The sequence below is a fragment of the Gasterosteus aculeatus genome, chromosome 3 (genome assembly GCF_964276395.1).
Source record: "Gasterosteus aculeatus chromosome 3, fGasAcu3.hap1.1, whole genome shotgun sequence".
Taxonomy (NCBI): Eukaryota; Metazoa; Chordata; class Actinopteri; order Perciformes; family Gasterosteidae; genus Gasterosteus; species Gasterosteus aculeatus.
In genome coordinates, this window is record NC_135690.1 from 16,816,314 (window position 1) to 16,839,427 (window position 23,114).

Sequence of the window (23,114 nt, forward strand, 5' to 3'; positions counted from 1 at the left end):
TTTTATCATTATTCAGCCATTGATATCAGCTTAATTTGACCCTGCTTTGCACGGATGAGATGCAGTACAGAGAGACGGGCACGCAGGCACATTCTTAAGAGGCTTTTTATGTGTTATTTCACATGCAAGTGAATAGAAAGATCCAATTTAGAAAAGAAAGTAAAGGCACAAGACTTCCAAAAGAACCCGGGCTGGTTCCAGTGGAGCAGAGCTAATGAGAGTTCTGCAACTATAACCGGCTAGATGGAGATAAAGCAAAACAGGAAATTAATTGTTAAGGGACTCAAAGCCCAGTTGTGTTTATTAAAGCAGATACAATGACCAAAAAAAAACCCCGGTTTTGTAATTCTGTCCCGTTTTAATCTCACCGTGAACATTTACAGCAGAGAAACCTGTCGTTCCGTAGCGAACACAAATGATCTGATAGCTGCAGCCAACGCCGGGTATTTTAATACGTTTTAAAGCCTTAATTCTGGATAATTTATTTTAAGACCCTTTTAAGGACCCACAGATACCCTGGAGGGGACGTGTGGGGGTGGATGGATGAATGAGGGGAGAAAAGAAGAGACCCGGTGCTGCTAATAGAAGAGATTAACCAGGAAAACTGGGAAACACACGAGTCCCGACATCGATGCTCGACTTGCAGGAGACAGAGACATCGGGACGGGGACACGGAGACGTGGACGTGGTTCACGTTCCCTCGAGTCGAGACGCTGCAACAAGAACATTTTTGCTCCAGAATGAACACTTGTGTGCTTCTAACTCACACCTGACGCCGCGCAACAATTCTTCCAAAGTAAAAGACAAAACGTGTGGGTATCGATGAGCTTTATCTGCCTCTGCTCAAAGAACTGATTATGCAGCTTTGGCGGACCTGCAATACGTGTGACGGTTTCTCTCTTACGCAGCTTTGCAAGGATACGTTTGGAGAGCCGCACGAGGCTCCTTCACAGCAATCACACAGATATAAAAAGGTTCAGTTCACACAAAGGAAACATTTTTCTCGCCTACCTACCGCTTGTGCACAGTGTGCGTTCTGTTGAGTTAACACACTCGTCCGGGACATAAGTGTTTTTTTTGTTCGCTTTAATAGAGACGTTTGGCAAATTAACCAAGGAGCTACTTAGTTATCATCTAATGCTTCAGATCAAACATCAGGAGAAGGACAAAAGGCTCAAAACGCTCGGTTGCGTAAAATGAGCACGAACTGTGAAATGTTTACATCAGATGAATTCACAGAATATGGCAAATAAAGGGCGGAGAAATACGGATTAATGAAATCTGTTTTGGTTTGTACCTCAAAATGTAACGTTTAGGCAAAAAGCCCTTTTCTATTATTTAAGACTTAAACTGGCGTTATCGTGCTTTGAAGCTTCCACCCCGGACGTTCCTTCATTTTGCTAATCTCCACTTTGTACGTGAGCCGCGTTCATTCACTGACGTGTTACGAGAGCAGGTTGAACGCACCTCCATGTGTTTATGCGCGTTTCTCATCGAGGAAACCGCAACAATAAAAGCTTAGGAAACACACCTCACCGGGAAAAACAAATCTGGATCTAAGCTTTTAGTCTGGCTATAATTCTATTTATTTGACATCTGTGGGTTTCCCTCCTTTCCATAAAAGTACATAAGCAGACATCAGACAGGCCTCAGTCCAATTTAACAAGGACATGTCTGTCTGCTGATTTATACCCCTCGGTGGACGGTTGAAATGGTAAAAATGACTCGTTGTAAATCAACAACGCGCTAAGCACTTTTAAGGTTTATAGTTATGTGAAGAAGCATGACGATAAATGAATAAATTGATGGTCGGATCGCCGCTGAGCCTCTCGAACCGACCGATCACATCGCAGAGCGAGACGTGAGACGTCTGTGTTTTATTTTGTCATTTTCTGAAAAACTATTGATCAGTTAACGTTTTGTTGGTGTCAGGGAACGCTCTCTGGGGGACGGATCAACGTGAGCCGTCGCAGGATTGAAAGACTTTTTAAATCCAGCATCTGAAAGAAGAACCTTTCTCCTTTATCCTCTTTGTGTGATCTGAACTTTATATTGTTCCGGATGTACTTAAAATAATCAGTGTGGCGCTAGACGAGTGCAAGGAGAAGAAACGAGCCGGAGAACAAAGGAGTCAAAGTCCAATTTATTTTCCAGGTTAATGAAGTGAATGTATGAAAAACATCTTATGTGATTCAGAAATTGGCCTTTTGCCTCTCACCCACAGACATAAAAATAGAAAATCAACTAACGAGGCGTGAAACAGAAGAGACATGCACACATCGCACACCGCATTAGTCTTATTGTTACGGCTCCATGCAGTCATTCGCTCCTCGTTGGAATTTTGAATGAAAATGTAACACAGTCGTGTCTCTTCTCCTGTTTATCCTGCACATCGCTCCGATAGTTTAAAGAAAGGATTCTTCTTTGCTTACTTTCTGTGTTGCCGAGAGTCAGGTGAGAAGACGTATAGCTCATAGCTTAGCATAAAGATCACGCTACCACACCTCCAAAGCTTTAATTAACACGTAACACATTAACACACCTAATAAGCACGTGAGGCGTAGTAACTAATGTCTACCCGAGCAGAGAATGGAGCCTCGTTACCTGTGAGTGCAGGTAAATGACGGCTAGCTAATGACGCTACTCTTTAGCCGATAGCGCATTGTTTGCACCGCGAGCACCGTTAGCTGCTAGCCTCTGCTGGCCGTCGTCGTGGTGACAGACAAAAGCAAATTTCCTTTTGGGCAGCTTTGAAATCTGCGTCTTCCACACAAAGAGTGAAGTGCAAGCGACTTCCTGAAGTCTTGAAAATGGACGGAGCCGTGACGGCAGCTTCCCCATCGTTATCGTAAGCTAAGCTAAGCTAAGCTAAGCTAACCGTCTCCTCTCTCAAATCTAAGGGACGGAGATGATTGATCTTCTCATCTAACTCGCGGCAACAAAGACGATAGGCCCGTTTCACAAAAAGGTCAAACTGTCTCCTCAAACGTCTGCCCTTGTGCAACTGAGAATAAAGCAAATATGGAAATCTGGTCCAGATAGATAGAAGAAAGAAATAAGCTGCACGGATACCACACCGCCAAACAAAACCAACCAGATGAAAGCGGTACAGGACATCAAGCGATGTCAGGAAGCGGTAGTGACAATATGCCTTCCGTTGCTTTGCATCAGTCTGAACTTGTGACTTGAAACGTGAGCAGCGAAGTAAATCGATCGCAGGCAGAAAGAAGCGGCGGGCCGACAGGAAAACAGCGTCCGCGGCGAAGCCGCGCAGACCTCTACGCCTCTGTCGTGCTTTAGCTCTGACCCGGTGACACCACGCGGACCGGCCAGCGTGAGCTGCGTCGCCTCCAGCCGATGACGCGGTGTGTCATCGGTCACTGTTATTGGCCAGAGATCCCCCCACGGAGCCATTCCCCCCCCGCCGCTGTAAACACTACACGGCAGGATTTCATCGGCGCGGCGCTCGGAGCTGCTGCACCGCCGGGAACATTTCTCTCTCAGCTTTCACCTGCAACCAACGGCGCCTTGCTTCCTTTCGCACCGCCTCAAGGCAAAGTTTGCTCCATCTCGCTCCTTCCATCGATTTCGCGGACATTCGCGCCGCCGCCTCTCAACGATTATTTCTTAATTCTGTCTGAAGGCGTCGAGGCCCGGAAAGATGAGTGGACTGAGGGGGTGAAAGGGGGGGCGGGGAGGCAGGGGAAGAGGGCGATGAAAGAAGGTGGATAAAACAGACAGAGGCGTGTGTTTATCAAGCGCCTCGCGGTCCGCACACTGATCCGGGATCAATGGACGCTCTCGGATCAGTTGGGGCGTTGTGATCAAGGGAAGCCCGCGGCCGCTGAACTCGGATCACCCGTCGGAAAGGACAGATAATGAGGGAGCCGGGGAGAGTGTTCAGACGGAGGTGAAATGTGTGGGAGAGAGAGAGGGAGGGAGGGAGGGAGGAGGAGAGGGAGAGAGGAGGAGGAGAGAGGCGGCCTCCTCGGGATGTGCGTGTCTGCTAAACGCCTCAACTGTAAAACAAATGACAGAGAGAAAGAGTCGAGTGGTGAGAGGGGGAGGGAGGGGAGACGGGGGGGGAGAAGAAGTAAGACTGGAAAAGACAGTTGACAGTTGGATGTGACGAAAGATGGACGGGGAGGGAAGCGGGAAGGAACAAGTGAAATGCAGATCCAGGTTGAGGCAGAGGAGGAGACGATGGGATAAAGACAATGGAGGTGTAGAAAACACATATAGATGGGTCCCCCCCCCCCTTTCCTGCCAATAATGGCGCGTTTCCACCGAGCGGTACGGTGCGGTACGGGTCGGGTCGGTACCCTTTTATTTGTGTCTCCACTGCCAAAAGTTGAGAATGGTACCGACGATCCGAACCGTACCGTACCACTTCTGGGGTACCCTTCCGTCGGGGTACCTGGCACCGTTGTTTGGTACTAAAGGGCGGAGCTAGACTCACTGCAGGGCGTTGATTGGTTGAAAGAGAAGCAGGAACAGGATCGGCTGTATTGGTCCTCCGTTGTTGTTTGCTTTTTGGCTTTAGTTTTCGCGCGATCGAATGACGTCAATCATCTACTTTCCGTCATGTACCGCGCCTATCAGGTGACATCATCACTACTTTCTGGAATACACCACGCCTCTCAAGTAAGGGTACTGTTGGCGGTGGAAACGCTCGCCAAATCACGGTTAACAGACCCGAGCCGACCCGTACGGTACCGTACCGCTCGGTGGAAACGCGCCAAAAGCCAAATTTCAATCTGAGAGGTGTGTCGGTTTGGAAAGGCACAAGGAGGCAGGAGGCAGATGAAGAAGGAATATATGTATGTGAGCTCAGAAGGTGATGCAAGAGAATTCCCCGTCCTCTGAATGTTTGAAGTTGAAAGAGAATGAGAAAGACGGAGGAAGAGGAGGAGGAGGAGGAGGAGGAGGGGAAAATAGCTGCTGTGACCAGTCAACAGTTTGACCTTTAGGGAGTCACAATCTGACCACACACACACACACACACACACACACACACCGACATGCAGCAACGTACAAAAAGGTCCGTAGGCTGACAAGCAGATCCTGTACTTGATATGTAATCAACGCACAACCGCTCCACCTCCTCAGCGCCGAGCCCCCCGACGGCACTCAGAAGCCCCTCACTCGCTCCGTCGTGCAAACACACAATCCAGAGTGGAAGGAGAGGCTGCTTGAAGAGGTCTCTCCTCTCGGGGCGAATTCACATTTTCATCCTGGAGACCCCGGGGGGGGTGTGGGGGGGGCGTCTCCTCGGGACCCCCGAAGGCACTCGAGGGCCGCCGTCCCGTCTCTACGTAACCACGGAGATTAGATTACAGCGTCGCCACATTGTTTTCCTGCCGCGGAATCAAAAATCCAGATGTGCAGCGAGCCGAGAGTATCTTAAGAGTTGCGACTGCGTTTTTTAATTTGAATTTGAAATACTTCACATCTTGAAACAACGTTCGAAATGCGGCTTCCCGCCGCGGCGCTTTGACTCTGAAAACCTGAAGCTGTTTGAAATCACGTCTTTTTTCGCCCTGGATCTGCCTGCAGGGCAGATGTCTTTAATCACAGTGGCGCCCATGAAAGCGCTGACGTTGCCATGGAGAAGGCAGATGCAGAAAAGCAACGATTGAAAATGTCCCGTTGTCACCCGAGTAGGAGCGGAGCACAATAATACAGCTGCCAAACTCCCGTTGTTGTTTTATCGAATGTTCTCCATTATTCTGAGGAACTTTTTCAGGTGTAAAGAGTTCAAACCGGAGACTTTTCTTAGTAGTTTTCCAGCATTTTTTGCTGGATTGAAATCCTGGCTGGATTTAAAGGGTCTTTTTACCATTAAGATGAGGACACTAGAACACCAACTCCATTCGTTTCAAAAGCCGGTGGCCGTAGACGCAGATGTTCGGCGCGTCGATCAGTGCTGCAAACATCAGTCCGCTAACGAGCTCCACGAGGAAACACCAGTAAACACACAACGCCCGATCAGATAATCCGGATTATCTCAACGCTCAGAAATGCATCACATCCCTTCAGCACAAGAAACACGAGGCAAACAGCAGAGTTTGACCTATTGGACTATTTATGTTGCTCATATCGGAGGCTAAACAGCACGTGTAGCGTTTCCAGGCGTGTCCCGATCGATCGGCCCCCGTAACTAGATATCATCTCGTTCCTGGAAATCCATCACACCTGCACTCTCAAGCAATATAAATCGCTTATAATGAAAAACGAAAGAACAAAAAAAAAGGGAGGGAGGGCGGAGGGGAGGAGGAGTGGGGGGGGGGGGGGGGGGGTGGAGGCCTGGAGTCAGGGGGCGAGATGGAGGCGAGATGGAGGCGAGATGAGAGAAAAGGGCGGAGAGGGAGGACAACCGAGGGGAAGGGAATTAAGGAGAGTGATGGTCGAGCAGAGGGTCCAAGGGGGCTCGGATAACAGTGTGTGTGTGTGTGTCTGTGTCTGTGTGTGCGTGAGTGACCGCATGCCACACACACACACACACACACACACACACAAACACACACACACACACAAAGAGTGTAGCGCATGAAGACAGATGTAGTGTCCTTGCTCAGTGATACGGCATGGAGATAAAGTAGTGTTGAATGAAATAACCGAAAAACAGAAACAGAGGTGTGTGTGTGTGTGTGTGTGCGCGTGTGTGCGCGTGTGTGTGTGTGTGTCGGGGGGGGAAGATGGACTGACGGAGACGGAGACGTAACATTGAGACAAGCAGACAGACACAGATGTGGCTCAATACTGAGAGGGAGGCAAATAAGTGAGTGACCAACACTATTAAACTACACACACACACACATACATGCAGTCGCACACACAGTACACAATGATTTTCAGAATAAGACGACTTGACGGGCTGCATAACACCAGCGGTCGGTTCGCTGTGACATCACAGTCGGTGAAACAGAGACAAATGAGCTGATTGGCTGTTTGATTAACCGGTAAACCTCATTTTAAAAAAAAAGTTTCGATTACATTCGATTAGTTATGACGAGTGCAGCGCTTCTCTGGTGACGACGAAAGAACGACGTCTGCTGGTTTGCTGGTGAGAAATGAGTGATTCTGTTCTGTGTTTCAACATGTTAATGAAGGAGAAAAGAGCCGACTAAACTCACTCGTGTTTAATTATTTAAGAATGAGCCCGACGGCGAGCGATCTAAAAGCTTCAGATTCCATTAGTCGGTCGGCTGTAACACCGCTGGTGCCCTCAACTCTGGGACTCTTTTTTTTTCGCTGTTGCAGGAAACAAAAGATGTCAAACAAAACAAACGTCCCACAAATGAAGCGACTGCAACAAGTTTAACCTTTGACACAACAGGAAGTGTCCGTCTGCGGCGACCTTAAGGTCGACTTCTTCTCAGTGGTTCCGTTCCCTCGGTGAACATCACGTCCACTGTTTACACGCATTCTGCTGAACAGGAAGCTGCACGGGTCAACAGAAAAGACGAAATCGAGGCCCGCGGCAACTTTAAACACCCTTCAGGCGTGCGGACGAATCCAGCCGCTGGCTTTTCTAGACCGCCGCGGTGTTTTCATTTTTCTTCTTCGGTACACGCGCGCGTTTCACCGGCGATTATTCGAGAACAAAGGCCCGCGGATGGGGGGGGGGGGGGGGGGGGGCGGGAGGTTCGGGTGAGGATGCAGGGAGACAGACGGCAATCACGCAGCACAAAAACAACCGCAGAGGTCAACGGCGCCGAGGAAACCAGCGGCTCATTTCGTGGCGTTTCATCATCGGCGCCGTCGTCGTCTCGGTCGCTCTCTTCTCTCTCCTCCTTTCATGGCGGGATTTCTCATTGATGACAAAGCCGTTTGTGTGTCTCTTATGTTCCCCCCCCCCCCCCCCCCCCCCCCGCCTCCCTACCTCCCCCCCCTCCTCCCCCTCCGATGCTCCTCGTTGTTTCTGCTTCCTCTGTTTTATTTCTCTCTCCCTTCTCCCCCCCGCCCCCCTCTTCGTCTCCCGGCGCCTTGTTCTCACTCCCATCCCGTCTATTTTCTCCCTCTCACCTTGTCTTCCTCCCCCCCTCCTCTTCCTCCTCCTCTCACTCCCTCTTACATCATCTTCTCTCCAGAAGACTCCCTCTCTCCCTGTCACCTTGCCCTCCCGGCCCTCCTTTTTTACCCCTCCCTTTATTTTTCTCACTTTCAGCGTCTCCGCCCCCCCCCCCCCCCCCCAAAATCCCCTCCACGTCCCCCTCTCCTCTGTCTCCCTCTCTCAGCCTTTTCTTCTTGCTATCTTTTCCACATCTCCCAATCATCCCTTTTACCTCCCTACTGTCTAAACTCTTTCCTCCCCCCTGTCATCTTCCTCCCTACTCCACTTGATTCCTTTTATCCCTCCGTCATGGTCCCCTCCCTCCCCGTCCCTCCCTCCCCGTCCCTCTCCTAATCCTCAGATCCTCTCGTGTTTCCTCCTCTCCCCTTTTCTCTCCTCCACCTGACTACTCGGCCTCCTCCTCTTGCAACGAGACACCTGAACGCGGCCGATACGAGAAAGCCACAAGAAATCCATCCGGCTATATTAAGAAAATAAAAAGATGGAGTCAGAAGAGTTCAGAGCAAAACAAGATCCTCAATGTTAGATTGATTAAATCCTCTTTTTCACACGCACACCGTATGCAACTTTCGTCCTGTGACGTAATTGATTGCACATTTGCCGAGCATCGATAACGTGTTGGTCTTCTCCCTCCAGCGCTGAGAGACAGCCGCATCCAGCTGCAGCGCTCCACCCCCACCGAGCTCTCCATCACCATCGGCGACGTGCAGCTGTCCGACGAGGGCGAGTACACCTGCTCCATCTTCACCATGCCGGTCCGCACCGCCCGGGCCACCGTCACCGTGCTGGGTGGGTCACGCACACACACGCACACGCACACACACGCACAATGCCACACGCCATCGCACACTGTGGCAGAAGCTGTCGGGTCGATGGTGCCAAAAATCAGAGGGTGAAACGTTTCCAGACCTTGAAATAAACCCTGGACCTCCGAGCGCTTTCGGCATGTTCACTCTCTGGATGCCGCGGAAGTGGATGTGTGAAATCATTCCATCTTTTGATAGTATTTCATTGGCTTGATCCTCCCGTTGGTCCTTGAAGGAGAAGGAGAAGCCGGTGGGGGGGGGGGGGCGATTTTGAAGCTTCCGGCACCCGTCCTCGGCGTTTTTCTGCTCAGTTGTCACGTTGTTTGTAACAATGTCAGCACAGCGGCTTCCTGCAGCCGGGGGGGGTTCCAGGACGACCTTTGACCCCGCGGACGTCCACTGCAGCCAGCGGAGGCGGATCAGAGCCGCTGCGGCGGTTTAGCGTTGCGCTCCTATCGAGTTAGAGGACTTATGAAAGACGGATTTGAGAATAACGTCTGCGATCGATGCAACGACGGTGGAGGTATCCGGTCTTGTGGTAAAGGCCTCTGCGCACCGCGGGGGGGGGGGCGGCGGCGTATCTATTCTTCTTGCTATTGATTCACACCCCGCATATGTCTTTCCAGCTGTTTTCATCCTGGACACTTTGACGTGGAGCAAAAGTATTAATAAGAGCAGCATCGCGGCGACCGGACGAACGTTTCCCGAGCTCATCGACTCAAAGCGAGCCACGAGGGAGGTGCCGATGTTCCCAAAAAAAAAAAAACGAGACGGCGACCTTGACAAAGGCGGAGCGTGCCGTTCTTACCTTTCACAATAAAAATCCCCAGAAGCACAAGGTACGCTGTGTAATCTCCACCGACGGGAACTGGATGAAGCGGCGCTCAGAAGCAAAGACTTTACAACAGTTAAGCGCGGATGGAGAGCCGGAGGCGGCGGCGGCGGGTCAATAGGAGCCTGATTAGTTGGCACTCTGCCCTCCTGTTTCTATTCAAAACTGTGCAGCGCCGCAACTGTCGCAAATGTGCATCCTTGCCGGTGTGAATAGCGTTGTGTGAATAATCGCAGGGGAGGGTTTTTTGTCTCTTCTCTTCTTCACTCGGAAGGTGTAAAGTCCCCGTAAGCGACATGTTCCACGTACGGCGGTTCAATCTCTTTTTTCTGCCCAATGCTGCAGATTTTCAGGTGTAAAATTGAATTTTCCCTTTGATAATAAATTGATAAAACTTAATTAAAAAAAAGGAAAAAAATCCAAATCATCCTCTTCTGTGGAGCGTGATGTCTCCTTCCCTCTGACACCTTCATCCAGTTTGATCCAGATCCCTGCGCACGGCGCCGAGAACCTACGCCTGAGGTTACGACCTCGCATAAATCTCGTGGAGGGGGACGAACCGGCTGCGCTCATCTTCTCTGAGACGTCATTACGTGATGCTGCCGCGATGCTGAGTGGGCCCGTTTATGGATATCGGTGCCGATCGGCTTCGGATCCCCACAAACAACCTTTAAAGCACAGTATTAGTCAGGTTATTGCTGTTTCCTGCTCTCACTCCAAGATGAGAAGCCTGTAACGCAGACTAATGGCTACACAACCACACATTAGACCCACTGTGCGCGTGGCGCTGATTCCTGGCAGGTTGTGGTGAGACCATTTTAATATTTCACGGCATCCAAGGGCACTTTTAAATTACCCGGCAATGTGACTCTATTGCGCTGATCACAGACAGCCTTCATCCACGTTTATTCAACAAACTCACACACACACACACACAGAATGCCAATGTGTGACATCAGATCATTCATGATGTTGAGGAGGTTTTTGTTCGGTGTCCTAAGCTTTTCTAAATGAATAAACCATTATGTGCCGTCATGTTCTGGGAAATCTACGAAAACCGAGCTGAATAAATGCATCGAGAGGACAGAGGCGGTGAAATTGTGATGTTTAGCGTGGCTCACAGCGCCGCTCTGTAGCTTAAAGGCCACATTGTTATTCCGCAAATCTGAGGTTTGAAAAGTGCACGGCTGTGGAAAAATCCTCGAATAAATCACAGCGTTGATATTTATGCAAACTTTTTGGCAGTTCCGCAAAGTATATTGAAATTAATTGAACATAGTCGCCCTGGACGACGGCACGAACGGAGCGCCAGAGATGTCAACGAGACGTGTGTGTGGTCCTACATTAGCCCCTTTATATTCAAATCAACATCACAATCACTTCTCCATATTCCTTCCAAATGTGCAGTAATTGTGAACCGAGCGCTTTCCTTTATCGCAGGTAATTGCCGGGCTGCGACACTGCGTTGTGCGCTCAACAAACGCTTCCCGACCCCCTGAGACGAGCCATCGAGCCGTTAAAAATGTATTTGCGAGGAGTCCAAAAAAAAAAAAAACGCCCGCCGGGCCAATCAGCCTGAGGACATCCGGCGTCCACGTGGTCACGCGGGCGCGGCGCACATCCCGCCGTTAAAACGCTCGCGTGTCCGTCGGCGTGAGACGACTCGGCTCCATCCGCGCGGCGAGGAGAATAATTTACAACGGCTTCGTGCTCCTGGTGGAGGGGAGGGTCTCGACAGGGCTCCTCCGGCCCGCTTCCATACGTGCAGTGTGGTTCTCCCATTAATATTCAGGCGGCTTCGCTTGCCAGAGAGCTTCCGCGCACAGCGCACCACATCAAACACCGCTACATTAAAAATTGACCACATTTTTTTTATTTTCCAGTCTACGCCGCGGTTTCATATTGGTATTTGGTCGGTTTGCTTGTCTGTCTGCGGGGGGGACAAAAGAAGAGGGACGGCGCAGTTCAGTCCGACGCTGGAGCAGAAAGCTGCCCGTCTGTCCGTCTGTCCGTCTGTCCATCTGTCCGTCTATCCGTCTATCTGTCTGTCCGTCTGTCCGTCTATCCGTCTATCCATCTATCTGTCTGTCCGTCTGTCCATCTATCCGTCTATCCGTCTGTCCATCTATCCGTCTATCTGTCTATCCGTCTATCCGTCTATCTGTCTATCCGTCTATCCGTCTATCTGTCTGTCCGTCTATCCGTCTGTCCATCTATCCGTCTATCTGTCTGTCCGTCTATCCGTCTGTCCATCTATCCGTCTATCTGTCTGTCCGTCTATCTGTCTGTCCATCTATCCGTCTATCTGTCTGTCCGTCTATCCGTCTGTCCATCTATCCGTCTATCTGTCTGTCCGTCTATCCGTCTGTCCATCTATCCGTCTATCCGTCTATCTGTCTGTCCGTCTATCTGTCTGTCCATCTATCCGTCTATCTGTCTGTCCGTCTATCCATCTATCTGTCTGTCCGTCTATCTGTCTGTCCATCTATCCGTCTATCTGTCTGTCCGTCTATCCATCTATCTGTCTGTCCGTCTATCTGTCTGTCCATCTATCCGTCTATCTGTCTGTCCATCTATCCGTCTATCCGTCTGTCCATCTGTCCGTCTATCCGTCTATCCGTCTGTCCATCTATCCGTCTATCTGTCTGTCCGTCTATCCGTCTGTCCATCTATCCGTCTATCTGTCTGTCCGTCTATCCGTCTGTCCATCTATCCGTCTATCTGTCTGTCCGTCTATCTGTCTGTCCATCTATCCGTCTATCCGTCTGTCCATCTATCCGTCTATCTGTCTGTCCGTCTATCCGTCTGTCCATCTATCCGTCTATCCGTCTATCTGTCTGTCCGTCTATCTGTCTGTCCATCTATCCGTCTATCTGTCTGTCCGTCTATCCATCTATCTGTCTGTCGATCTATCCGTCTATCTGTCTGTCCATCTATCCGTCTGTCTGTCTATCCGTCTGTCCGTCTATCCGTCTGTCCGTCAATCCGTCTATCCGTCTGTCCGTCTATCCGTCTATCTGTCTGTCCGTCTGTCTGTCTGTCCGTCTATCCGTCTATCTGTCTGTCGATCTATCCGTCTATCTGTCTGTCCGTCTGTCTGTCTGTCCGTCTGTCTGTCTGTCCGTCTATCTGTCTGTCCATCTATCCGTCTGTCTGTCTGTCTGTCCGTCTGTCTGTCTGTCCGTCTGTCTGTCTGTCTGTCCGTCTGTCTGTCTGTCCGTCTATCCGTCTGTCTGTCTGTCCGTCTATCTGTCTGTCCATCTATCCGTCTGTCTGTCTGTCTGTCCGTCTATCTGTCTGTCCATCTATCCGTCTGTCTGTCTGTCTGTCCGTCTATCTGTCTGTCCATCTATCCGTCTGTCTGTCTGTCTGTCCGTCTGTCTGTCTGTCCGTCTATCCATCTGTCCGTCTATCCGTTTATCCATCTATCCGTCCTCGACGACAGTTTCCGCCCTCGACATATATTTCAATAATCGCCACAAAATATATATATAGTTTTTCTGTCCCCTTCCTCACTGACTCCGTCTCTCCATCTCCACGTTCCCGTCTGACCTCGTGCTCCACCAGCGCCGCCTCCTTCCCTCCCTCCCTCCCTTCGCCTGCAAACAGCGTTCACTATTATCAAAAGCGGAATGGCCGTAAACTCCGCCGACACGTTGGGAAAAGTGCCGCCCACCGCGGCTCCAGACGGCGCAGAGCGGCTTCATTCTGTCTCCTCTCTCGCCTCCGACGGGGCTCTGCGATGTTCTGCACACCGTTTTGTCGATTCCGTCTTCTGTCTGCAGCTCGCGGCCTTAAACCAGCAATCGGGCAAAAAGCGCTTCTCCTTCTAACCGCCGGCTGGAGTCTGGACGAACGCATCGGGGCTGTTTCTGTTTGGCTCTGTGTTTTCTGTTGGCTGAAGCCGGTTTGAATCTGACCTTTCGTCTTATTCCCGTCGCTCTGTTGTTTTTCTCGCTGAGTCACTCGAACTCCCGTCTTTGCTTTTAACTAATGAATTCTGTGAGTCGTATTTAATAATCTTTCCAGAAAGTAATTTGCTTGACATTTTGGATTGACCTGAAGTACAGAGAACGAAGAGTCACGCAGCGCCGCGGTGTCACGAGACTGGCTCCAAGCGCAGAAACGCCGACGCTGTAGAGCGTTTTCTGTTTTACAGCATTATTATTCCTCTCATTGAATTAATTGCATTTCCATTTTCATCTCAGTTGGCAAACGTCGGCACATTTCACACGAGTTCCACAAGCAGAGAATCGTCGCGTTAGAACGTGGGCCTAATATAGGCTAATATTAGCGTAGCATCGAGCTCCTCTGACCAATACCATGGACACTGGGTTCAAACAGCCCCCCCCCCTCCCTTAGAGGATGTGTTCTACAGCGGAAACATTAAGCTAATTCCATTCTTTCTGAGAGGAAACGTTAATTATGCGCGGCGCCCTAAGTGGGTTGTCAGCGAAACGTAATAATCGGTCCTGATGGACGCTGAGGTTTATTTATATATTGCGTTTCAACAACAAGGCAATTCAAAGCTTTTTACATGCCACGTGAAAAGCATTGAGACAAAGCGCATCACGTAGGCACCTTCAGAGAGCGATTAACGGCGGTTACCCAAGAGCCCGGAGGATAGAAAACGAACAATCGTGAGGCCGGTTGTAAAGTACAGGAATAAAACTTGCCCTGCGGTGTGATAAATGAATGATTATTTAATCGAGTTGAAGGCGGCCGCTAACTGGAACGTCCTCAGCCTTGATTTGGAATCAGCGAGAGTTTTCGGTGAGTTTATTCCTCTCACACATTGTGCGACAAAAAAAAGAGCCAAGAGACCACTTTCCCACGTTTATTTGTGACTTTGTGAAGAGAAAAGTCGGCGCGGCTCGTCTCTTACTGCACGGTGAAGCCTGCAGCATGGAACTCTCTCTCTCTCTCTCTCTCTCTTGCTAACTGTCTCTCTCCCCCCGTTCTCCAGGCGTTCCGGGTGAACCTCAGATCTCGGGCTTTGAGAACGCCGTGCCGGAGGGGGTCAAAGTCATCCTGACCTGCAGCAGCACAGGCAGCCGACCCCCCGCCAGTCTGCGCTGGTACAAAGGAGACCAGGAGCTGGAAGGTGAGACACATTGTGTGTGTCTGTGTGTGTGTGTGTGTGTGTGTGTGTGTGTGTGTGAGCCGCGAGGATATCGTGTAGTATGGAAACGGCAAAATGTGGTGTGTGTTCGTAGTGTGTGTGTGTGTTTCTCTCTGTGCTTATGTGTGTGTGTGTGATCCTGCAGCATTAAGTGCAAACTGGGATTTGCAAGTGGTATATTTGTAATAAATCTGGAATTTGTGCGCTTATGCCAGCTTGTGTGTGTGTGTGTGTGTGTGTGTGTGTGTGTGTGTGGTCATGCTGTGTACATATGTGTCCTCGCCACGTCGCCTGCTGTCTCTCTGCGTGTGCTTACATACGTGTGTAACATAACACGCTTTTTTTGTCCCATAGTGCAGCAAGAGAGAGAGTGTGTGTTCGTGTCCCTCAGTCCTTCATGTCCTGGTCCTGTAAACGTGGACACATGTTTTGAGTGTGCGTCGATGCAGAGTGTGCGTTTATTGTGTGTGTGTGTGTAGGAGCCGTTGCGCTGCAGCTATTGGGGGAACCGGCGCCACGGAGAGAGCGAGCGATAGCGCGGGTCGGATCTCGCCCCGGATCGGGACAGGAGAGGATGGAGGGATGAGGGAGGACAGAGGAACGGAGATTCCTCTGTCCTCCCTCTCCGCCCTTTTCTCTCATCTCGCCTCCATCTCGCCTCCATCTCGCCCCCTGACTCCAGGCCTCCACCCCCCCCCCCCCCCTTCTCCCCCTCACCTCCCTCTTCCCCCCCGGTCTTGTTGCTTCGCCACTCCAAAGGTTTTTCTGTTTCGGTTTAGCGAGCAGAGCTAACATGTTGGAAGTGTTGTTTCCGCCCGCCCCTTCTCGCCCCGTCCGCCATCTGCCGTCGCCAGAACCTCCATAAGCTTTCCGCTGCGTGCACGGGGGAAGGGGGGAGGAGGGGGAGGGGGAAGAGCGCCCTCTGTCTGCCGGCTGAGCTCCACCAGCAGATGTCCCGCTAAACCTGTGTGAGCCCAGGACCGCTAGCGCGTCTCCCCAACGGGCTTTGCCACCCTAATTATAATATGATAATGGTTTATTGATGTGAAAATGATACACTCCGCGCGCCTTTGTAATGCAAAAACGTCCATCTTGTGTCCCGACGCCTCGGCGATGTCGCCGTTTGCTATAATTATGGATCGAAATGAAAGAGAAAAGAGCGCGGACTGGAGCTACAAAGAGAAGCAGCAATGGGAGAGCTGCCCGCTGGAAACAAGGGGCCGAGGGAAGGAGGAGGTTGGATATTCAGACTGTTGGCTGTTTGTTCGAAGGGTCCAGATCGGCGTGAGCTAAGACCCGCCTCCCTGGAACGACGCGGTTACCGCAGAGAATCAGCCTGAACTCGCCGAAGGCCCCGACTTCTACTACGCTCGAGGGGTCGAGCTTCAAGGTCACTGAATTCAAAACCAGGTCGAGCACTCGGAGCCCCCCCCCCCCCCCCACCCACCCTCCCCCGATAAACGCCTCTGGTGGCAAATCAAGGCTTCGGGCCGGGCAGCGCGACACGCGGCACAGAGGAACCGTTCTCTGGACGCCCGGAGATTTCCCATCGCCACGCAGACCAATTGTAGAGATGAATGCTGCGTTGGCACCGCCTGTGAAACCCCCCCGGTCGCTTGGTGTAATCCAGGGTTCTGCTGAATCAACGGGCTTGTCTGGGGAATAGGTTTCATCCAGAGCAGCCGGGGCGGCGGGACGGCGTCTCTCGCTCTCTGGACTTCGGGGGGGGGGTTTGAAGGCGTCCTTTTAACGCGCGGGGGGGAGAACACAGCAGAATGGAGACAGGCGGAGAGCGAAAGAGATCAACCCCCCCGATGTCAATGATGGTGTGTTCGAGGCCGCCGCCGCCGCCGCCACGACGCCACACAACACCAATCAGTCATTGTCGGAGCGACGCACACACACACACACACACACACATTCTGTCACACAGTGCTCATCTCGGCCGAGATAACGGAAGAACATCACAGGTCAGCGAGCTATTATTACAGCTTCTCATTCATGGTATGTGTGTGTGTGTGTGTGCGTGTGTGTGCGTGTGTGTGCGTGCGTGTGTGCGCGTTGGAAACAGGAGACCACAGACTTCTGCTCACCGCTGCCTCTCTGACAGCTTCACTGACAGCGAGGAGAAAACAGCGGCGAGGAGGGGAAGGGAACGAGGGCGGCACAGATGCAGGGAGGGGGCGTGCGAGGGAGAGAAGAAAGTGACAGCGAGGGACCGCCGAGAAAACAGAGAACAGAGGGGGAGGGAATGAATGAGCCTGTGTGTGTGTGTGTGTGTGTGTGTGTGTGTGTGTGTGTGTGTGTGTGCGTTTTAATAAATATGAGACCGATGGAAGCTGCAAAGAGGAGAGACTGACGGGGAACAGAGAGCAGAAGGGTAAAAAAGAAAACCACAGAAGAAGAGGCGAGAAGGGGGAGAGCAGATTTGGGGGGGGGGGGACAAAGCAAAGAGTGTGTGTGTGTGTGTGGAGGGGGGGGGGGGGGCAGTTTTAAAAGAGGACTGCGGAGTGCAACAGGGGAGAAAAGGCTGACAAAACGGAGGGAGAAATCCCAAAAGGGGATTTAGATAGAGAGGGGGGGGTGAGACGGGGGAGACGGGGGAGACGGAGAGTGGGAGTGGTAATTGAGAAGAATGAAAGGCTAAGAGCTTTGAAGACTGTATTAGTTGTACTGTGTGAGAGGGCCATGGATCATTTAGTGACATCGACGTATTGGATTGAGGATAATGGGGATTCATGGCGGCGCTCAGCGCCACGCCGGCTGAATAGCGGCCCGGAATTTTCGTGATGGGGGACAACGGGACACGGGAGACGGAGAGGGACGAAGACCCTTAAAAGGACGGCGTTGACATCTGAGGAAGATGGAAGCAGGAGGAGAGGGGAATGCAAACGGCGTATCTTAGAGTCAACCTGTCCTCTGTCCTGTGTCCTCTGTCCTCTGCTCACCTGCTAATCCGGGACTTCTTAAGGCTCTTTCCAAATTAGACGACCTCACCCGGGCGCTGGAATCAGACCCGGGGGCCTTTTTCGCCCGACGTAATCCCACTTTGGATTCATTTCGAACCCTCGGCGCGTCCCGCTGGTCGCGCAAAGCTTCACTTCTTCACCTCCTACCCAGAAAAGGGCTGCGACTGAGAATTCATTCAATTATTCATCCCTTATATTCATATTTTTTTGGGGGGCGGGGGTTCTGGTTTAAAATGCACATCGCAGTTCGCCCGAGCCCAAAGGAGCCACTTTAACTGACTTGTTTTCTCCTCACAACCGTCCCCCAAGACAGCAGGAAAACATCACATATTAGTTCTCTTCACTTTAACTTTTCAATTTAATTATACGAAGAAAAAGTATTATAAATATCTGGAAGTGGCAGCTGGTTGACCGAGTCGGTGTCGACTGCGCACCCAGTTTTACTAAATCTTTCATCAGTATTTCAACATTTTTCTAAATGAAACTAATTACAATTTGCATGGATAATTTCACTTCAGTGTGTCTTGTTGTGTCAATGTTGTCTTAATGGTCTTTGACCATTAAGACAACATTTCACTGGTTATGCGACTTGAAGGATTTGCGCCGCTGACCCCTCCTCGTCTTCCTCCAGGAGCGGAAGGTTTAATGAAATTGTGCAGCTAAAATATTTAAGAGGGAGAAACCTGCACGCGCCACTAATGCTGGAATAATACAACCGCGTGTTCAGAATCTTTTTTTTAACTGATGTAACAGTAGTTCACCTTGAGGGTTTTATATGTTTCTGAAAGTCCTGTTTAACGAATCATGTGACAAAGCCACGATGTCCACAAATAATTGACTTCAGGCTGTAAAGTCCAGCGATGTTCGGCCTCCTTTTGCTTCAACAGTGTATTTTCGGAGGCCGTCTAAGTTTAAGTTACCAGACCGGGATCTATTTAAAAACACGTTGCTCAAAGCCCAAGTTTAAAGGCCACAGCTCTCTGTCTGCGTGCCTTTTAATTCATTCTGACAGATTGTTTCTTTTAAATCGTCTCTCACGCGTTTATTTTTACCTCCACGGCTCTGCATTCGTAAAGACACAAACACATCGACTAGCGCAACATTTCACGTTAATTAAAGTGATTCTTCTTCTTCTTCTTCTTGAATCCTTCCGAATCTCCCGGTCAACATGTAGCAGCTAACCGCTCCTCTGCGTTAGCTTGTGGCTAACTGGGTTTGAGTTCAGAAGACACAGAAAAGCTTTGAATTACACATTTCAGTTTTCAGTTTATTCGTCCAGAGAATCCTATTTGACAGCAAGAGCCCATCGATGTGTGTTTAAGTATTAGTGTGCTACATTTAGTTTGGTATAGTTAGTTACGCCTACAGAGAACGATCCCAGTCTCTCCTACGCAGCTTAATAATTAAACTCTGGTATCAGATCGAAACTCAGGGCTGAAAAAGTACAGCGAGCGCACTTTCCCCTTTTTTGCAAACATGACCTGAGAAACTGTTAACAGCTCGTTCTATGGATCAAACAGAGGACTGGGACTGCGAATATCGGGACGGAAAGCGGGACGCGTTCGCTTTGCAAAAACTGGAATTAGTTCTGCAATTAGTGGAAACCCTCCAACAGTCAGTTAGCTTGTACCTGATGGAGTGAAACAATCTGCTGCGGCTTCCCGGTGCGATGCGCCCGCTGCTCCACCCGACACGCAAACGTTCTCTGGTTATCTAATAACCGACGAAGGAAACAGGAGTTGCGAGGAAACGTCACAGCTGTCGGCTGTCGGAAATGCGCTTCCACGACCTCCGTGACCTGAGAGACTAATTAAAACTCAACTGTACGATGAAAACTAAAAAAGTACTGTAAAAAAAGTACTTTAATAAAGGCGGATGTCTATGTGTTTGTGTGCACAGAGAGAGGGGGAGGGGGGGAGAAATCCCTCCTCTGAGTGGCGTAGGACTATTGGAATCCACCTGGAAGGTAAACTCATCTTCTCTGTGGGTCAGAGGACTGGTTATGGTAATAAAGCAGGAGATGTCATTAGATTCAGTGTTATTGGAGGAGTTCTCTGTCGGGGGGGTGGATGGGGTGGATGGGGGGGGGGGGGTCTGTGGTATTTGGGAGGGAGACAGAGGGAAAAGGCGTGTTTTCCAATCTTCTGCCTCGCCACTATCTGCCTCTTCCGTGTGTATGTTATTCATAAGCTTGACCTACATGTGTGTGTGTGTGTGTGTGTGTGTGATAACGTCCACTTCCTGAGATCCACCGACCACTTTCACGCTCCGACCACCCAGCTTTATCTCCCCCCTCTCCCCCCCTCTCTCCTCACAATGGAGTGCGAGATGCGGGTGACAGTGTGCGCTGTGTTTGTGCGTTCATACCCGGCGTGGCGCGGAGCCGCCGGCGTCTGCACACTCCTCCTTTCTTCCCTTCATCCTGCCGGCAAACAACGCAAAAAAAGGCAGACGCCATCAAATATGAAGCGTCTCTGCATGAATATCGGTGCATATTATTACTTAAAACTTGCATCATGAAAACAGACTTGCTGTGGATTCTCTCTAAAAAAAAAAAAAAAAAATAAAGGATGTGCTCGCGCGTCCTCGGCGAGGGAGACGCCAGATGTCTCCTCGGCGACGGGCCAGCAACATCAGATCTTTGGCCTCTGCCGTCCCTTTGGTGTCCTCCTGAACCATGAAGCGCCGAGTTTACTGATGCAGCGCTACGAGAGTTCTGGGTACGAAAGGTCTGGACTCCTCTTCACACGGCGCCATGAGCTTTGGTGAGCAGGTGGAACTGGGCGGGTGGGGAACACCTGCAGGTATCAGACATCCAACCACTGTGGGACGCTAACGGCTACCTCGATGTTAGCATTCGGATGAACGTATTGATAGCTAACGCTACGACACGTCAGAAAAGGGAGCGAAACAACCAAACAGGATGTCGTTTTCAAATCACCTCAGTTCTAAAGTTATTCATTGGACTGTCGTATAAAGATGCTGCTGCTAGTCCGAGGGGGGGGGCGGGACGGGGTCGTCCCAGCAGCCGCGACGACATTTCATTGGACGGAACATGTGTGTGCTCATTCGGATGAGTCAGCAGTAAGAGTCGTGATATTGCTCCAGAAAAGTGAGTAAATGCACCGTTGGACACGCGGGGGCCCGAGGCACATAATGACAGATAGCGTCCCGGAGCGCCAGGGGGGGAGGGGGGGGCGCCAGGGCCAACCCGTCCTCCATTTTATTGGAACAAATGGGGGTCACTGCGGCGCTCTGCGGTTCTTCCAAATGAAAGCGCCACGTCCCAATGAAAGCGGCGGGCGGCGCTTCGCTGTGACTTTTCCTTTGCGTGTGACTTTGTCGTCGCTTTCGTCCCACGTTAACGTTTTATCCCTCCCACCCCCCCGCCCCCCCCTTTCTCACTGCAGGACGTCCAAAGGCGGCGGAGTCCTTCCCCGACGACCCCACGTACAACGTGAGCAGCGAGCTGACGCTGGAGCTGAGCCGCGCCGACGACAACGCCCTCGTCACCTGCGCCGTCGAACACCCCTCGCTGGCGCCGGGGGACAAGCGGAGCCTGCAGGCCCTGCGGGTGTTGTGTGAGTCCAGAGGGATCCTGGGGGGGGAGAGGGGGGGGGGGGGGAGAGGGTGAGGGAGTGAGGGGCGTTAGAGGACGCCAGTGGCTCCAGGTAATAATGACCACGCCGGAACGCGACCTTCCCGCTGTCAGTGGGAGCAAGAAGAGCAGCTCGGCACCTGAAATGAGGCCGCGCGCCGGTGCTGCCCCCCTGTGGGCGAGGGGGCGGGCACTACGTCGCCGGGGCAACGCCATCGGGCCGTTGTGTAAGGGGTTATGTCATGGCGGGAGGCGGGCAGACGGGAGGAGATGAATGAGACTGTCGGTGTTCATCTGCACGCATATGAGTCCTTTGTTACACAACTAAAATGTCTGCCTGTGTGTGTGTCTGTGTGTGTGTGTGTGTGTGTGTTTGTCTTCCACTTACAGATTCTCCATACGTGCAGATCGTGCCTGAGAGCGATCTGCCCAGAGAGGGGGAGAAGTTTTATCTTAAGTGTTCAGGCAACGCCAACCCCGAGTAAGACACACACACACACACACACACACACACACAGACACACACCATGTCTGCCTGTCTGCATGCATACACACTTTGAGAAACACGGTGTCGACAACACATGCGCCGTTGCACACAGTCCACAGCCAACTGGCGTTCGTTAGTTTCTTCTTTATTTCAATAGGACTTCGTTCTCCAAATGAGCTTCAGTCGATGGTGTTTTTCTTTACCGCCGGACGACAAACGACTCGACTCCACTCTTGTGCTTCCACAAAGGTCTGGTTGAGTTGTGACACGTACAAAGAGGAGCTATGACATCGTGCTAATTCACCGTGCGCTTAATTCGTAGGACAACCCGAGGTCGGTGCCTTTCAGGTCCTCCTGCTGAGGACGGTCTCTGGTTCATGTGCTTTGGCGCTTCGCTTGGTTACTAATACCGTCTCACCGGCCGAACCCATGTCGTCCGACGCTCGGGCCCGTTTAGCTCTAATTGTACCGACCGACGGGGGGACTCTGATCCTGCAGCTGTGACCCGGAGGCTCTCGGTGGGTTTCTAGAGGCTCTTTAGATCAGAACACAAAGTCGCAGACACACATTTAGTTATTGTAAAGGCGACACCCAGTCGCTGCGAGAACGCACTTGTTCAAACACGACACGTACGTAGACACACACACACACACACACACACGGGGCCGCCGTTAGGGGAAAAACATCAATCTGTTTGTTGCATGTTCACTGATAGTGTGTGTACACAATAACGCCGACACACACACACACACACACACACAGAGCAACAACCTGCAACCTCCCGTTCTTAAGCTGCCTCCACAAATGCACTCTTTCCCCCTGGCCTTCCTGCATTATAGATGAACCTTCAGCAACAAGCCCTATCGATCCACTCCCCCTCCCTCCCCTCCCTCCCCCCTCCCTCCCCCCGGTCCGCTCCTCCCCCCGGTCCACTCCTCATCTCCCTCCTCCGCCGCCGTGTCACTCACGGCTCGCTGGCTCCTCTCCGTCTTCTCACGATGCCGCCTCCCCCCCCCCACGTCCTATCCTATAACTCTCCTCTATCTCCCCCTTGCCCCCCCCCCCACACTCCCCCATCCCGCCTCCTCGTCCTCTGCGCCCAGCTTTGCTCCGCCGTCCCTCCCTTTCCTTCCTCCCCCTCCCTCCCCTCTTTGCTCCCCCCGCCGGCTCATCGCTTGAGTTGCTCGGGAATAGATGAGCCGGTAACTTTGATTGGCAGGTGA

The 23,114-nt window shown here is 51.4% G+C and overlaps 1 protein-coding gene across 4 annotated transcripts in view; it reads left to right on the forward strand.

Moving 5' to 3' along the window:
• Nucleotides 1-23,114, forward strand: part of cadm3 (cell adhesion molecule 3) — a 61,938-nt gene that overhangs the window by 29,745 nt on the left and 9,079 nt on the right. For all 4 annotated transcript variants that reach the window (XM_078099814.1, XM_078099815.1, XM_078099816.1 and 1 more), the window contains exons 4-7: nucleotides 8,714-8,866; nucleotides 14,682-14,819; nucleotides 21,217-21,387; nucleotides 21,795-21,885. In XM_078099814.1, the coding sequence (XP_077955940.1) occupies nucleotides 8,714-8,866; nucleotides 14,682-14,819; nucleotides 21,217-21,387; nucleotides 21,795-21,885 (553 nt within the window). The remainder of the gene's footprint in view (nucleotides 1-8,713; nucleotides 8,867-14,681; nucleotides 14,820-21,216; nucleotides 21,388-21,794; nucleotides 21,886-23,114) is intronic.